The sequence below is a fragment of the Lissotriton vulgaris genome, chromosome 3_1 (assembly GCF_964263255.1).
Source record: "Lissotriton vulgaris chromosome 3_1, aLisVul1.2, whole genome shotgun sequence".
NCBI classification, from domain to species: Eukaryota; Metazoa; Chordata; class Amphibia; order Caudata; family Salamandridae; genus Lissotriton; species Lissotriton vulgaris.
In genome coordinates, this window is record NC_141689.1 from 1,972,744,651 (window position 1) to 1,972,763,140 (window position 18,490).

At 39.4% G+C, this 18,490-nt stretch overlaps 1 protein-coding gene across 2 annotated transcripts in view; it reads left to right on the forward strand.

Annotated features, from left to right (window-relative positions):
* Window positions 1-18,490, forward strand: part of WDR17 (WD repeat domain 17) — a 790,164-nt gene that overhangs the window by 193,945 nt on the left and 577,729 nt on the right. For both annotated transcript variants that reach the window (XM_086962451.1, XM_086962452.1), the window contains exon 6: window positions 17,629-17,751. In XM_086962451.1, the coding sequence (XP_086818577.1) occupies window positions 17,629-17,751 (123 nt within the window). The remainder of the gene's footprint in view (window positions 1-17,628; window positions 17,752-18,490) is intronic.

The following is an 18,490-nucleotide window of genomic DNA, read 5'->3' on the forward strand; positions in this document are numbered from 1 at the left end:
CAAATCACTCTAGCTGCATGGTGGCTTTATGGAAGGAGGACACCGCTGCACGGCAAAACCACCCGCTGCTATGACCACTAACATATGCGAACGTGCATTTTAGAACAAGCCCGAAATAAGTAATAAACAATCCTCCATACTTCTGGTTCATAACAATGAGTTCTCCCTAAGCAACTGAAAAGGAATGCATGCATGAGTAAACTGTACTTGGTCAGTGCTGCTCGGCTAAAAACTGAAGTGACATATCACTGCATGAACGAGTTAGGAGGCAGCAAAGAAGAGTAACACTGATCTGAACCAATGGCAAGCAGCAGGTGGAAGCATATTAATTAATGGAATACAGCAGGTCTTGCAGCCAGCGCATACATGCTGGGCTCGATCAAAAAACAGAAACCTTATGCGTTTTGTAGTTATGTAGGCTTGGTTAATATGTGAATCATATTTTCATGGTGTTTGAGTGTGATGTCCTGACACTTGATCTGATCTTTTCTATAAATCAAGGTAAACTATATGTCTTGAGATCTATTGTTAGGCCATTTTATAAAGAACCTAAGGGGGTCACAGGTGCCATTTCACATCATAATTATATTGTCTATAAACCTCCTTGACATGATTACATAAGTATCCAGGTCGTGGACCTCCACAACACTCACCCATTATTAAGATCGTGGTGTAATTTTCTGTTTAAGTTCTCAAGGAAAGCCCAAAACATTGCATGTTATGAGACCTTAAAGTAGTGCTAAATGTTTTTAAAACCAATAGAGCAGCTGCGAGGCTCATTCGAGGACTGTGTACATCGACCAAAATAAAGGCCTATATTGTGGATCTAAATCACTGTCCCACGAAAAACTCAATGTTTAGTATTGCATATACAACTGAAGTATGGCTGATCAGCCTGTTTACATTAGTGTCAAACTGCATTACACATGGGAATGGCTGCAGCTCGTTCAGTAGACATAAAATACAATAACTACTACGGGTGGAAGTCACTGTGTGTTTAAAAGCAGAGTTAAAAACACACTTTAAGTCAAATTTTTTAGAACCACGAAGCAGACGTTCTTACCTTGCTCCCATCTGAATAAAAACAAGAAAGAAAAGCACTATTGAGGGAGCAGTCGGCAGGGACAATGGAAGGGGGGGGGGGGTAAAGGGGAAGATACAGTACCTAAATCATGTTGGGAGCAGGACGGGCACTGATTAAGTTTAATCAATCTGTGCTTGGTCCCTGCTCCACTGAAAGGATCAGAAGTGACATTTAACCAGCACTGGCCAATTAAGGAGGCTGCGAGGAAGAGGGACACTGATTCCAACAAATGGTGAACAATAGTGTCTCGCAAGAGAGAGGCATGCACTAGTGCATGGTCTCTCAGGCTTGACCCTAAAATCAGAGGTAACTGGAGTACAGCATTTCAGGAAGGAGATACAATGAAACCCCCAGGAGATTTACACTCGCTCATAAAGTTATTTAGAAAAGATTAGTATCATCATTATAATAGTTTATTTTAATATAAACTATCATAAAAACCTGCATAAAACTCAGTAAATAACTTAAACACGTCTTATTTATTAACTGTCTCAAAAGCAACTTGAAAGGCCACATAAACCGCAAAACTGAACTAAAGCATTTGATTCAGGAAGAGGTCAGTAAACACTCCAAAGATGCTGATAGTATGTGTCTTCTGTACGAACGGCGTGAAAAAAAACAACATCTTTGGTAGTGGTCCCTTAATTTTATGCTTTATGATGTTCTGTTTTGTGACATGTTATTGATTACCTTTAAAGTTCTTGATACTTCCAGCTGAATTTACATTATATAGACAAGGCATAAAGTTAGCCTCTGTGGCTCGAAGTGAAACTGTAATCACCAAATTTTGGAAATATCATAAACATTAGAACAACATCACTCAAATATTCAGACTCTAAAATATATACCAATGTTGTAGTTGAAAGGTTGTGGTCTTTTAGTGAATCTTCATTAACATTCATAAGCACTGAATTGTTACATAAACAAATGGAATCCTGGAGCACTTTTTCTCTCTATTTTTCACTTCAAACCACAGTTAAAGTACATTTATATTTACAAATTAAAACCAACAGCTACTGAAATTTGTCAATTATGGCTAGCACCACAAATCCTATTTCACACATCAACCAAGCAAGCCATAATTCACACACCCAATGTTTTTTTAAATGATATACTAATTCCAAACTCTCTTGAAATTATTCCATTCCCCCATTGTGCACTGCCTTCAAATGTCGACTGTGGGGATTGCTTGCAGGTCTTGGCCTTCATGCAGAATCCGTGCCCAAATCATGGCAGCCAGCCAATCCCCAGCAATCGGCTGTGCAGACAGCTTTTCAGTTGAGTAGAAAATCCAATTTCAGAAATGAAATAAACACTGTTACAGCCTGTTGAGATAGTAACAAGGAAACATCTTTCACACAACGTTTATAAAAGGAAAAACACAGGAAAAGCAAGGCAATGTAAAGAAACTTGCTACAGAACCCAAAGGCTGGAAAACTGACATTGTCACTTTAAGGAAGCACACACCAGCACTTTTCCATTAGGCCCTGCCCTTGCCAATTAACTCAGCTCTTTTGTCCGACTTGTGTAAACAGTATGTCGGCGCACTGAGTTCACCCTTTCTGCTGTTTCTATTTCACTCAGAGTCTCTTAAGAATAGAAGGGGAGTCAACAACTGCATTTTGTAGTATAGTCTATTGTAAAACAATAGTTCTTCGAAATACTATACACAGACTTATGCATGGAGGTTCTGCTTCCAACTCTCCTATTAATTTCTGTGCGGAGATCTCCACATGGCTGTGGAGTCTCTCCCCAAGTAAGTATACGTATTAGTAATAGATGTGGGCAGGACAGATGGGAGTGGCTGAAATGGGGATACTTATTACTAAAGTGAAGGGAATTAGGCAGTAGAAAGAAGGGTTTAGGAAGGGTTAGGAAGGAAAGTGCAGCAAAGTAAGCTTATTGATGTTCACAAACTGCACTTCAAAAATTACTACAGCCAGAAAGGAATCCAAACAGAGCTGAAGTATGTCCAGCTTCACACACGGCCGACCAGTAGTACTGCAGGAAAATAATAGAGGTGGGGACTTAAAATAAAACACAATACAAAATAATGTTAACTTAGGGGGAAATTATTTAAACTAGTGAAACATATAAATAACTATATAAACATAAAACTTATTTATTATTTGGTTTTAAAATATAAAAATTTTTATTTTAAAAATTATTGTTGGATTACATTTAATAAAATAAAATGACATTACTTGAATTTAATTATATGCATTACTTATAATAATTATTTATGCCGAATATTATATAGGTGGAAATTTATTTTGTAATTTAAACTTCTGGAAAATAATTTTATTGAATTTAATAGATGAACATTTGTTATAGATTTAAAGTAATATTAAGTAAATAGTACTGTTGAGTTTTCTCATTTGCTATGCATTTAAAATAAATGTACAGAAGTATTTCACAATACTATTTACCATAAAATGTTTTTATTATTTTTATTCCAGTTAAATAAAGTTTTCATGTATATACATTACTATAGGGAGACTCTGCAGTTATGGCAGAGACTTCTGCATGGAAAAGTTTGCGGGAAACAAAAAAAAGTGTATTTAACTTGGAAAAAGTTATAAAAATAATTTTATGTTAAATAGTATTATAAAATAATTTTATACATTTATTGCACATATAGAACAAAAGAAAAAAGGCTGCAGCACTACTAACATCCTTTTAAATTGACAGAGACAGCTAACGTCATTCTTGCATTAGAGAGCATAACAACTCTCTGGCCATATTTATTGCAATCCATAAACACAACATTAACATTCTTATCTATTATTTACAATACAATTTTGTACTTTTACATGTTTTTTATAATTGTTGTTGCAAAGAGCCACTAATACATTTCTTCACCGTTTATAATGCTCCTCCTTTTCTGTCCAAATTCTGGGGTTTTGCTCTCTGCACCATATTTTTGTTTAATGCTTCATGAAGTACATTGTGACGAGTTTGACGTGGGGATTGTTTTCAGGCTCAACTTGATGCAGTACATGCACAGAAATGCTTTGTGGAGTTACAGTGTTCTCTGCTTCAGCAGTCAGTTTCTCCCTCTTGCACCTCAGACACTCTCTCTCATGCTTTTAATTGAGGTGTCTTATAGTTGTAACATGTAGAGGCACAAAGTTTAGTTTTTACATTTTAAATGATCTCTGTGGCCTATTTTTCAAGACAGCTGACTTGACATGCCTAAAATAATGCCTTTTGATCTTAATATCGAAATTGTGAACTATGGGAAAGGACCCAACAGCAGTCTTTGAGTTTCATAGTTCCAGGTTTGGAACAGTGGAATATGAACCGCAAATATAGGGGAACAGTGCTTGTCAGGATAGGCAAACTCGAAGAGGATATTGCAACACCCTGACACAAATACATTGTTTTAAAATGTGAACTTTGATGGTGGCTCTATTCAAATGCGCCGCTTATGTCTGAGGGAGTCAGGGTGTGCCCAACCTTCATCATCATGTAGCCTTTTAAAAAAAATTTAGGAGGACTCATGAACCAGGGACCAGATGTGCTATTGTCTGTTTTACCGAGTCGTAATTACGATTCTTAAGATATTGCATTTCGCTATTTGGTAAATGAAATATTCTATTGTGTACATGTTCCTATTTGCATTTACTTAGAATTCACTTCCTAAAAATAGCGAATCTCTGAACGCAATTTCTGCAGGTTTAGATATTCCAAACAGCGCCCAAACACATCCTGATGATATCACAATCAGGAGGTATATTGTTGCACTGCCATTCTGAAGCACTATACCTTGCAAGGAGGACGTGTTTGGACACCTAGCTACTTGTTTTTTGGAAATATTGCAACTCATGAATGGCAGACATGGGACTCCTCGACAAGTTCTGAGATGATGAGATAATGAGATAGATATACTGGTGGAGCATGTGGAGCTAACACGACTAACGTTTTGGAAACTCCTTCCAAAGTGAGCCTGAAGCAACAAAGAAGCATATTTGGAATTCTATCAAGAAAGGATCAATGCTGTGAGTGTAGCAACTCGAAGTATTCTTGAAATTCATAAGGGGTGGTACAACTTTCGCACATGCACGAAGGAGAAGCTCGTTAGTAGGACGAAGGAAGCTGCTGGCACTGGAGGTGGACCTTCTACCTAACCACCACCAATAGTAATTTGAAAAGCCATCGGAAGCACCCTCACTACCGAGGCTAAATATGGCCTTACCAATATTGATAACTATGAGCTTCCTCAGCAGCACACAGGTTACTACGTTGTTTAATTAACACAAAGCAAACGTTGGAGCTTAACATTTTTTTTAAATTATAACTCCAAAATATAACAACAGAAAACATTTGTTTTGGGTTCATGCAACTTTTCAATCCATTTACATTTGTTATTTTCAATAAATCGCATATGGGATATGCACATCAATTACAGTGTTAGAAGTTTTAGCAGTTCAAAAGAAGACAAAATAATAAAAATTTAAATATTATCTTATAATATTGTACAGTGTACTTATATAAAAAAATAACAGAAAAGACTTGTACCATGAATACGGAAGAAAATAAATTAGTGCATCATAGACTGTAGAGGTTTACCCTTCAACATAGGCTGTTATGTGTCATTCTAAATTACATACATATTAATTTCACTTATATGACAGAGATAGAGAGCAATATCACAGAAGAACATGATGGTCACAATGTGTTAGATGTAGCTGATCATGAATCTAACAACAATTATATGGTTGAAGCAGTGGCGATCCAACTAACACCAATATTTTCAGAAACAACTCTGCCTACAAGAAGAGACATGCTTAGATCTCAGGGCAACTACACAATGTGGATCGAACTTGTTTCTATAGAGACTTAGGAATCAAGATTCTTACCACTCTGGCCATGGATTCCAACCAGACCTGCTGATACAGGCACCACGCCATCTAGATCAACATTTTTGAAAATGGAAAAAGCAATGTTAAACTTTCAAACAAAACAATGTGATATAAGTAACATGCTTGCAAGAAAGCATCCCGCTATGATTAGTAGTATAGACAATTTAAATATAACAATGAAGTAACTGAGGTATTCTATTGTTGAGGAAACACAGTGTATTTAAAATGCAATATTTCTGAAAAAGTGTAGAAAATGTTACAACTGCAACACGGATACTCAATAGCTATGGCATACATACTATTTATTTATTTTATTTAAAAGGTTTTATATAGCGCTAGCTAGACCCAGGAGTATCAGAGAGCTTTACATGATTTGGTGGCACAGAATAACAGACAAACGTAGTACAATTGGGAAAATACGGCAAGGCAATGTGAGTTTAATAAAGAATTAAGGGCCATATGTAGGTAAATGGCATTTACCGAATCGTAAATACCGAATTTTACCGATTCGGTATTTACAATTCGGTAAATGCCATGTAGGTAATAATTCCTAAACAATTACCGAATCGGTAATATTCGGTAATTACCGAATCAGCAAATACCGATTCGGTAATTGCCATTGATTCCTATGAGCCCTGAGGCCCATAGGAATCAATGGCAATTGCCGAATCGGTAAATACCGATTCGGTAAATTTACCGATTTGTCAAGGGGGACAGGGTGTCACTTTGACACCCTGTTGCACCCCTGATTCTGGCTTGTGTGCCATGTGGCACACCTACATGCCCTAAGGTGTGCCACATGGCACAGGTGTACATGCACAGATGTGCATGTACACAGAAATTTGTTATTTACCATGCCATTGTATTTCATGGTAAATAACGAATTTTGTCAGGGCCTGTGGCACTGTTTCCAGTGCCATCTACATCCCAAATTAATGATTCTGCACATTTACCGAATCGGTAATTTACCGATTCGGTAAATTTTCCGATTCGGTAAATATACAGATTCGCTAAATTTCAGGCCCCCTACATCTGGAAATACAAATACCGGTCGGTAACGGCCGAAATCGGCCGTTACCAATCGGTATTTGTCCACCTACATATGGCCCATAGTTTGGAAGATAAAAATAGGCATCAGATCGAAGATAGTAGATCAGGAAGACAGTGTGGAATTATATAGTGATTCAGTTGATGGAGAGGCGAGAGAAGGAGGTAGATTAGAGGAGAGGAGGGAGGAGGTGAGATAAAAAGTAAAAGGGGGCCAATATAAACAGTGTAAAAGGGAGGAGTTTGAGGCCAGAGACATTAAGTTAAATTAAGATCCCCAGTATTTGTTGAGAAGGAGCTGCTTGAGGTCTTTTTTGAAGCAGGGGTAGGAGGGGTTACAACGTAGGTCTTTGGGAAGGGTATTCTAGATAGAAGGAGCATTACCAGGAAATGACCACGACTGAGTTGATTTCTTTTTTAGCAGAGGAGGGACAAGGACAAGAGCGTTAGTGCTTCTCATTGTTCTAAAACACCCAGCTTTTTTAAGTTTATCAGAGAGGTAAGAAGGGGTATTTTGATGAAGGGCTTTGTGTGTAATGCAGGCGATCTTGTAGGTGGATCTGCCTTCGATCGGAAGCCATTTAAGGTGTTTGAGAACAGGGGAAATGTGATTGAAACGCTTGCAGTCAGTAATAAACCTGGCAGCGAGCTTAAGAATGGATTTGATAGGGGCTAGGTGGACTTTTGAGGTACCAGCAAGGGTGGTGTTACCGTAATCAATTCTAGACAGGACTAATGATTGTACAACTGATTTAAGTAATCAGCTGGAATGAAGGGTTTCATTTTTTTAAGGAGATGTATTGTGAAGAGAGCACCTTTTGCCGAGTTTTTTATATGGGGAGTAAGACTGAGGTTCTGATCAACACTAATACCAATAGATTTGACCGATTTGGAGATGGTGAGAGAGCAGTTGAGAGCTTTAATGTCCATGATCCAGTGTTGAATAGGGAGTGAGTTGTTATTGTGAGAGAAAAGGATGATTTCAATTTTTTGGGGGTTTAGTTTGAGGTGATTTAGATGGAACCAAAGTTGAATCTTAGTCAGGGCATCGTTAAAATGTAGGACGTCGTCATGGGATTTGAACTTGTAGTATAGTTGAGTGTCATCGGCATAGAGGTGATAACTTACTTAAGGATAAGGGTTAGAGGTTCCATGAAGGGGTTGAATAGAGAGGGAGAAAGAATAGAGCCCTGTGGAATGCCCAAGGAGACAGGTTGAGGTTTGGAAAGGCAACCGCTGACTTTAATTTGTTGAGTTCTATTTTGGAAACAAGAGGTGAACCACTTAAGACCTTCACCTTCAAAGCCGAAACGTTCTTTGAGAATACGGAGTAAGGCCTCATGGTTTACAGTATCGAAGGCTGCAGAGAGGTCAAGAAGAATGAGGAGGGATGATTCTCCTTTGTCAAGGGAGGGATGTATGTCATCAGTAATGTTGAGCATTGCAGTTTCCGTGCTGCATCCCTTTCTAAAACCTGATTGGACAGCGTCTAGGAGGTTGAATGAGTCGATGTGTTTGTCCAATTGTCGCAGGACGCATTTTTCGAGGGCTTTGGAAAGAAAGGGAAGGTTAGAGATAGGGCGCAGGTTGTTTAAGTCGTTGGGGTCAGCCGCTGTATTTTGGATGATGGGGGTATTTTGGCCTAGTTGGAGGGAAGCGGGAACACTGCCAGAGGCAAAGGACGAGTTGATGATATTGGTCCATAGTGGGGGCGATGGTGTGTTTTAGTTCTTGTACCAGATGAGCTGGAAGTGGATCTCTGGTATGGGAGGATGGTTTAGTCTTGGAGATGATGTTAAGGATATCTCTTTCAGAAACAGTACAAAACTTATTCCAGGAGGCATTATTTTTTAGCTGGGGGCGGTAAGGTAAGGTTCATGGAGGGTGATAGAGGGGGGGTGTTGGGAGGAATCATGGGGGGATAGAAATGGAAGAAGTCTCAGGGGGAAAGTTAAGGAGGGGGGTAGACTATGTGGTAGAGGAGTTAAGGAGAAGGATTGATCAATCTTGTTGACTTTGTCAGAGAGGAAGCTGGCAATTTCTTTACACCTCTCAACAGTAGCTAGTAATTTTGGGGGGACTGGGGTAGTTTGGTATTTGACAATGTTAAAAAACTCCCTAGGACAATTTTGAGCCCGATCAAGTTGTGAACGGAAGAAGGAAGCTTTTTCGTTAAAGATGTGTTTTTTGTAGTTGGCCCTAGCAGCTCTGAGGAGGGCAAGATTCAAAGTGGAAGGTTGATGCCTCCAAGTACGTTCGGTTTGTCTGAGAGCTCGTCTCTCTTTGTTAAGGTCAGTTTTGAACCAAGTTTTGGAGGGAATCGTTTTTGGGAGTTTTAGTTTGGCTGGGGCAATTTGATCAAGGACTTCGAGGTTAGAATTATTGTAATGTTCAGTAAGACCAGTGGTACTTTGGGAGAGAGGGGAATGCTGTAGGTAAGCTTTAGTTGTAGATTTCAGCACGCCAGAAGGAATTTCCCACTGTTACATAGGCGTAGATAAGAGATTACATCATGTCTTGAATTTCTTCAGACAAGAGAAAACACATTCTAGTAGTACGACCCTTGCTATAAAGAGTGTGGAGGCTTCTAACTGTAGTAAATCTGTCTCTGATGCTGTAAGATCTAGGTGCACCCACAGTCAGGCTGCTGATTTAGAAGGGGATATGTCGGTTACTAACCTAGAGAGACCCGTCCTCAGGAAAATAGAACAAGGTTTTGAATATGTTTTGTAAACCTTTAGTGATATATATTTTTTTCTGTTACAGTAATTTTCATCTTGTGAAAAAAAAGATTCATGGAGTCCCTGTTGTGACTCTTCATATTTCCTGTAAAAAAAAACATGGTAATAAAAATAAAAAAAATTGCATTATTACTCTTACTACATCATTATACATTGCATAGTTTACTGGAAATACAATTACCTTGGACATAATTGATGTTAATGTAAATTAATTTCTTCCTTCCATCTGCTGCTCTGCTGGCATCTTGGGAAATGTTTGGTGGAAGGTGGTCTTCCTCCTCATCAGAGCTGTCCTCCCCAGACTGCAATGGAAGTCCCTTACGTGTCTGTATATTGTGCTGCATAGCTCAAAGTGTCCCCATCCTACATGCCACTGGAGGTAAATACTGAAGGGCCCCTTCGCTCTTATGAAGGCAGTGAAACCTTGCCTTACGAAGCCTAAAAGAATGCTCCACAACTTCTCTTGTCTGTTTATAGCCAATATTATCAATGTATATGTCAGTTCCAAGGGCAGAAAAATTACAAGTAAAGAGAAAACTCTCTTGTTGCTAATAGGTTTTACAACATATTATTCATTCCCACTCGAACCTCTTCAAGAGTCTCACATCTACTCCAGCTGTGGGCCTCAACAAATAATTACAAGCACATTGGTGAACAACTCAATAAGTTTACGAATATACAATCTTATTAAAAAGATTATTTCTAGAAACATATAAAAATACAGTGATGTGATGCAAAATCGCTGTTAAAAATCACAAAATACAATGCGCAAGAGACAGCAACATATGTGAAAAAACATTCAAATCATCATATAGAGATTATTTCATAAGAATCAATAAGTTTCAAAAACACATCCAACAATGAGTATTAAAATTAGATATGAAAAGTTCTATGAATATAACCAAAAATGGACAAACAGGGGTGTTGACGCGTTACAATGGCAATGAATTATTCAGAAACCACCTTCATCAGGACTAGAATGATAAACTGTCCTTTTAGTGTCTATTTTCTGGTGCAAATTCGCATAACCTAGTTAAAAGACAAAAATAAAAATAGAATCACAATCATGTATTTATAAATCAATTTAAAAAGAAACTTTTCTTTCCAATCCAAGAGTCAGTTCATTACACATAACATGAAAAATCCACTAATTTAGATCAATACATGCACAATGTGGTTGCATAACTGTTAATGAGGGTCCTTAATTTAGTCTGTGCATCCATCCACATCATACACTTATACAACCATTCAATCAGTCATACTTATAGTCAAGCCATAGCACTTTGTCACAATAGCTGTGATACAGAAGTATGAAAAAACTCCTGTCGCAGAAGGAAAGGAACACCTCCTCTGTTTACTCCTTTTGGTCTTTAAATAAAAAAAGGTGAGGCCCCATATTCTCAATTGCCGCTAAAATATACAGAATATTTCCATAAAACCCACCTGTATGGTAAGAGTAAGATGGACTGTTGTTCTCCAATTCAATACAGAGAAACAACGATGATATTAAACCTTGGTTCCTGAAAATCCTAAGAATATAATTTAATGTATATTATAATATGTTCTATTGCATATTTGAGACTAAAATATATTACCTATGTCTTATCATATCAATTCATCTTCCGTTTGTGGTGTCTTTCAATATGAAACGGAAAGGAACCGCCTTATCCTTAATACTCCTGCAACCTTAATGGTGTTGTGTGCCTCAAATCTTGGTAGTTAGTAAGTCCCCTGTGATATCAGTGGGATACTAAAGAAGGAACAAAAAATGGGGATATATGTAAACTTTTCATCCTATCTACCTACATTTTCTTTAAAAAACTAAACATCATTGCCAGGTAGTGCACCTACCTTTAGTTTACACCAGTCTTAGCAATGTATATTCCATGTTCTCAGACTATGGAAGATGAAATATCTTTATACTGACGAGTATTGAAACTACAACATAAAAAATGATCTCGCCATTTTTTACGGAGTAGATCACAGTCTGCATGGCATAGATGTTTACCAGTTCTGTTAATGCTAACAAAGTGGTAACAACCTCTTTGAATCTATATCCATTTTTCTTCCTGAATCACTGATAGGGATAATCAGAGAGACATATTTCACTGCTCCTTGGATACTCACCCAGTTTGCCTCACAGATTTGTCTGTTTTTTGTCCATCGTCATCTCTTCACCATCATTCCGAAAGCTTTTTACTTCTTGTGTTAAGTGATTACGTTTTAATCATTCTGTTGGTCCAGTTATAAAATCAGACTGTGCTTCCAGTTGACATATCCACCTCTAGGTACCATACAGTTGGTAATTTGTAATTGTGGCTTTACTGATGAAGGCATTGGGTCACCAAAACATGCGTACACTCGATTCAATGAAGATCTATCCATCATCAAAGCCATGCCTCTTTGTGTGTGTCACTACTTGGAAACATTATTAATAGAAATCATTGTTGTTTCTTTCTTTGTTGACTAAAGAATGAAATAACCAACTTTATAAATCATGTAGGTATTCATTTTGATTCAGTTGTGACTTTATGATTGTGTACATAATTGTAATTAGTGTATTCAAAGTATCAAATACTATTAAGTGATTTATTGACATAATATTATGCATCTTTTTTACTAAGCTGCCATTATTATAATGAGAGGCAATTTGAATATGAAAATTGTTGTTGTTTTTAACTTGTCTTATAAACTACATAGACACTGTATATCAAAAAATGTTTTAAAATATATTTTGTAAAAATAAAAATCATTTTATGAGTCATGTTTAGTTGAACACAGACGTTTTGAGTATTTTTTTAAAAATTATAATTGACATTGTTGCATAGAATTGTAGTTGCCTAGGAATTGTTTTTGTACAATTATAGCCAATATTATCACAGAGTTCACTTCCTGTACTTGCATTGAATTATAGCATTAAAATCCATGTGGTGCATAGGCACTTTCACCTAGGTCAATTGATAAATGCAATTAAAACCACAACTATATAATATGCTATGACATATATATATATATACATATATATATGTTGAAATACATAAAAAAAGAGTTGTCACCAAAGTCTCCTCTTGCTAGCCAGTTGTATGGGGCACATTGCCGAAATATATAGAAGTCATGGGCGGAATAAGGACATTTAGCCACAAGATCAATAATTAAAGAGCCAGCATTGCAAACTGTTTGAATGTTTAAGGAGTACTGGCCTTTCTAAATTCTGAATTCTAAACAAAAACTCTCTAGAACTACGAGGGAGACATATCAAATCAACACAGCCTAAGACCTGTTTGAAATGTGTCAGACGAAATAATCAAATTTGGTTTGCAAGTTGTCAGCTGGAGAAACATTTATCAATGAGTGTTTATCAGCATTGCACCAAACAAATTGTGAATGAAACGCAAAAGTTCACTTTGTGAAACTTCTCCTGCCATGGCAACCACCCTTTGATAGCTTCTTGAGGGTAAAAAGTGTAGGCTGCAAAGTACCTGTATCTGGATGGGTATAGAAACACTCCGGTGTGTGTCCCTACACAACCCAGGGTCTAACCCAGCGATTAAGTGTAAAAAATACAGTGCTGTGAGCTATACTTGCTAAAATTTAATTTGGGTCTTCATCCCGAGTTGGAGGTTAGTTTGCGGACTAACAGTGTACAAATTTCTAACTTTATACCATTTCAAACTCTCCTGACACTTTTTCTAACACAAGTTTCTTCAAAAGTGGCGAACTGGTTTACTCCAGGGAAACCAATGTCACTTCCTTGAGTAAAGTTTTAGTTACTTGCCAAGTTTGGTTTAATTCGATTGAGTATGTTTTTGGTAGCACAGCGGAGGAGCAGTAGGAATAAAGGTAAGTAACCTGTGCTTCTTCTCCATCTACATCAACTCTAACCCAGTCACTGCTTCAATCAGGTCACTGTTATATTTAGATCAAACAGGGTTTTTGTTGGACTTGGCCCTTTCAGCAGGGTCATCCCCAAACATTTCGCCTTCACCTACCTGTTTTCAGAACCGGTTTTTGTTGGCTTTTCAGACCCTGCTCACTTTACTTCTGCTAGCCAGTGATGAAGTCGTTGTGCTCTCTCCTTTAGTCATGGTAAAGTTGGCTTACACCCAGTTGGCACATTTAATTTGCTTGTTAGTCCCTAGTAAGCTGGTACTACATGTATCTGGAGCCTGTAAATTAAATTCTACCAGTGGGCCTGCAGAATTGATTGTGCCACCACTTTCTGAGGGCCTTATTATGAGTCTGGCGGTTCATGGACTGCCAGGCGCGTGCTGGTGGCAGTATTATAAGTTAGGTGGTCGGACCACTATTTGACCACTGCCGGATAACTGCATTCCCTGGTGGTGCCAAGGCGGTCAGGGGCTCAGAATAAGCTGGTGGTACTGCTGCAGTACTACCATGCATATTTTGAGTTTCCTGACTGCCAGCCTTTCATGGCTGTCAGCACCTCCATGTAAAAGCTGGCAGTGGAGAAACAAAGGGGACCTACAGGGCCCCCCTTGCCCCATGCAGGTAGTTGCATGTGGTGAGCACATGTTGTGCTCTCCTATGTGAAAGCACCCCCTTCAGTTCCAGCATAGCATGGATTTAACAGCCCATGCAGTGCTGGAACGCGATGTGGCAGTACCATGGCGGGGCAGTATAAAAGGCTCATTGAGCCTTTTTACTGCACCGTCGTGGGACAACCACACTGCCTGCCTGCCAGACAACGATTTATATCGTATTCTGGTGTTCAGGCAGCATTCGGGTTTGTCAGGGGGTGCTGAACGCGCTCCTGCACTGCCAAACTCATAATGAGGTCCTTAGCCTTTTAAACAATTCTCAGACTTGCCATCGCAGCCTCTGTATGCTGTTTAAACTGCCATTTTGAACTGGCAAAATAAACCTTTTCCCAGGTCTAAACCTCTTTTAATACATATAAGTAACCCCTAGGCTGGGCCCTAAACAGCTCATATGGCATGGGGCTGTGTATTTAAAAAGTTGAATGTGTACCTTTATGTTTTACATGTACTGGTAGTGAAAAACTACTACATTTGTTTTTTATTACTGCAAGGCTTACTTCTGTCAGGATAACATTGAGTTAACTTATTACATTTAATAGGTGATAACTTTGAATTGGGAGCAGGTAGGAATGTCTAATTCGGTGTCCCATGTGTTGTAATTTAAAGCCCCCTTTAAAGATAAAGTCAGATTTCAAATCACTTTTATGGAAATGCCACTTTTAGGAAGTTGGCATTTACTGGTCTTACCCATTTGGTGTCTGTTGCCTGTATCCTGGGTCACATGACTAGGTGCATCTGGCAGTTAGTTATTGTGTATTGCTCTCAGAAAGTGAGACAAAAGAGCACAGGTGTTTCCAGGATAGGCCGTTTCTGACTTGAGGAGGGGGAGGAGCTTTCACCTACCACATTGCATATCACAAAGGCTCTTCCTGAGCACACTCCTGAGACACTAGTCTAATGTGACCTCAGGCACGCTGAGGCAAATGCAGGGAGGCAGAAAATTGCAAACACCTCTGGGGGTGGAAACCTCTTGAACTTTTTCCTACTTCAAAGTGGGCAACAGTTATAAATATTGGACCCTGAGATCCAACTCTTCAGTACACCTCTGAACCTTGTGGAAGACTCAAAAGGACTGGTGTGCTGCACTGCCAGAAGGATGCTACTCTGTTGTCCTGCTACCTTAATTGAAGAACTGATTAGGCACATTGAAGACAAGATCAACCAGATTGACTCCATGGGCTATCCTCCTAATCACAAGCCTCAGGGGGAGAACAGGCCCCAACCATCTTGAACCCAGCACCTGGATTCAGTCTGCTGTGAGTCTTGTCACCAAAGTGGTGCTTCCCCAGTACTGGACCCTTCAAAATAGACCTGAAGATGCTCTGCCAGCCCAACTGTGGTCCTGTGGGCAGAACCGACGCAGCGCAAAGCATCTTTTCACAGCTCCCCTTCAGAACCTCCACTGAGCAACATATCCCTGATGCTGAACTTCTCATCACTTCCCGCAATCTTCTTGGAACCACCTCTGCGATACCCCAGCTCGACACAGGCCTTCACATCGCAAGGCCCCTGTCTATTGCATACTCGAGGACAGTGCAGGACTCCGCATCTTATGCCCTGCAGCCTCACAGCTCCTCTGAATCAGTGATGCATGACACATACTCAATGCAGAATCTTGCAATGCTTGGTAATTAGGATTTAAGGTATACTTGTTTAACAGGCCTTATTTGGTCCCTGTTTTGGGCCCACTCTCCATCGCGGTCTGCTCAAAGTTATGAATTTGTCCCGGTCCAGCACGGTCAGATGACCTCAAGTAGCTATTTGTGCATTTAGGCACTATATTCACTTAAATCATTTAGATTGTATAACTCCTGTTCTACTGATTAGATTTTTGTCGTTTTGTTGTGAGGTAATTTAATACATATTACCCAATTTTTTCTAAATTGATGTTTTTTTTTCTTGTGTTGTGTTTGCTTTATTACTGTTTGAAGTGCTGCACTAATTCGTTACATACTGCCTCTAAGTTTAACGTAACTGCTTTTGTGCCAGGCACAGGCTAATTTGGGGTTTTCTAGTCTTTCACCCTGACAGAGAATGCGGTTCCTGCTTGAGTAGGGTTTCACCCCCCTCAAACAGTACCCCATTTCCAACAGGCTTAAAATGATATTCTCTGCTGGCAAGACTCAAAGTCTGTCAGATTTTACAAGGCACTCCGCGTATCCCATCTCCCAAGTTGTTTCACTGGACAATAACAAGGCTTTTGTTTGCATCTCATGTGCAGATCCTGATAAAAGTGTGATTCTCATACCCAAGAGCGGTAATTGCAATTTAGTCGTTCTGTTTAGACAATCATCTGGAATGCATGGTATAGTGCTTGCTAACCTACATCCGTAGCTCAGTGTAGATAATATTCTTCCAAAGTCACGCAGGCACATCTCATGCATTCTATCATCAACCGCCAACTCACCAAACACCTGGAGAGAAACAACCTGCTGGACACCACTCAATTAGATTTCTGTGCCAACCACAGCACCAAAACCACTGTGAACTCTGCCACCGACAACACCAAAACCCTCCTTCACCGGGGAGAAACAGTGACCGTGATCCTCCTCGACTTCTCAGGGGCGTTTAACAGCATATCCCACCACACCCTCATCATGTGACTCCACCACATTGGCATCCAGGAAGATGCCCTCAAATTGATAGCATCCTTCCTCACAGGTTTACATAGAGAATCTGTCTACCTCCCTTCATCTCGGAACCCAGGAGCATCATCTGAAGCATCCTCAGGGCTGATACCTCAGCTCCAGCCTGTTCAACACTTGCGTGACACCCCTGGCAAACATCATCAGAACCCAGAGCCTCAACATAATTTCTACGTGAAACAAAACCCAGCTCATTCTCATACTCATAAGCGCCCTCCACCACCAGGACACATTTTCACAACTGCATGACAAGGAGGAAGGCGAGAAGTGCTAACTACAGAAAGTAACCCAGGCACTTGGAGCCCTGTTTGTTTCCACCTCTTGCAACTGCCTTTGTGATTGAGTCTAGGGATAGTAAGGGATAGTAATGGGAGGATGAAGAGTACCACAGAGCAGCTGCAACAACTTGCTACCCGTAAGTAATATCCATAAGTATGATTGTTCCTTATTTTCATTGTGTTCTATATTTACTCATGGCCCTCGCTTGCAGGTGATATAAAAGGCATATATGTCCAGTAATGGCCTACATGCTTTAGATTGGCTACTGCCTGTAGAGGTCTTAACTGAAGCAACCTGTAATTGTGATGGCCCATACATACAGTTATATACAGACGCTTTATGATGATACTTGATGTCCATACTCTAAATCTTCGAACAAAGAATGACAACTTTTTGTACATTTGACAGATTCTCAAGTTGGTGTATTACGTGTGTGGAATGTTTCAAGAACAACGCCGATAGATAATTTTAAACTGAAGAAAACAGGATTCCATGCTTTACACGTATTGAATTCACCTCCAAAGAAAAAATGTGAGTAGAGGACAGAGTTATGTTTTTTATATTGTTATTCGATGCCCGACATTGTGGCTGCTTAGCAAGTACCGACCTGCAGATACAGTTCAGTATCTGAGTCATTTCATACCCTCAATAGTTCATTTATTAGTGTATGTTTTGTGACATTGAAAAAAAAATTGATTCTTTTATTTGTGATGGGTTAGAGGAAATGGGGTGGGGGGGCTGCTGTGTCTGGAGAATTTGAACCAGAGCGTTGGACCAGAACCAGTTGTAATTGGGTTGTTTTGTGCACTTCATTGTTTTTTAAGGTGTGCTTATTTAACAACGTTCCTCCTGGCAAGATCTTTGGTGTTCGAGTTATGATTTGCATGGCTGGTGTGTGAGGCATGAATTGTGCTCCTAAACATTACTTGCACAATTTAGTCGTTTGTTGGTTTTAATTCATAACCATAACTGAACTACGGTTCTTTCAGTGAATTTCCAACGATTTGATACATGTTGGGGTGTTATGGCAAATCTGCCTATTGTTTAATGTTAACCATTGAATTTTTCTGTGAATTCGGAGGGGGCTTTGGTAGTATACCACATCCAAGTGGTCCCAACTCCCATCCCTCCTATGGCAGCCAAACCCTCCTTGCACAATGCCTTTAATAGTGCACAGCTGGTGGTTGACCGCAGGGCCTTGACTCCGTTCAGGTCCATTATCCAATCCTGCATAGTTGACCAGCCATCTGGGGGTATGGCTGCAGTGTCT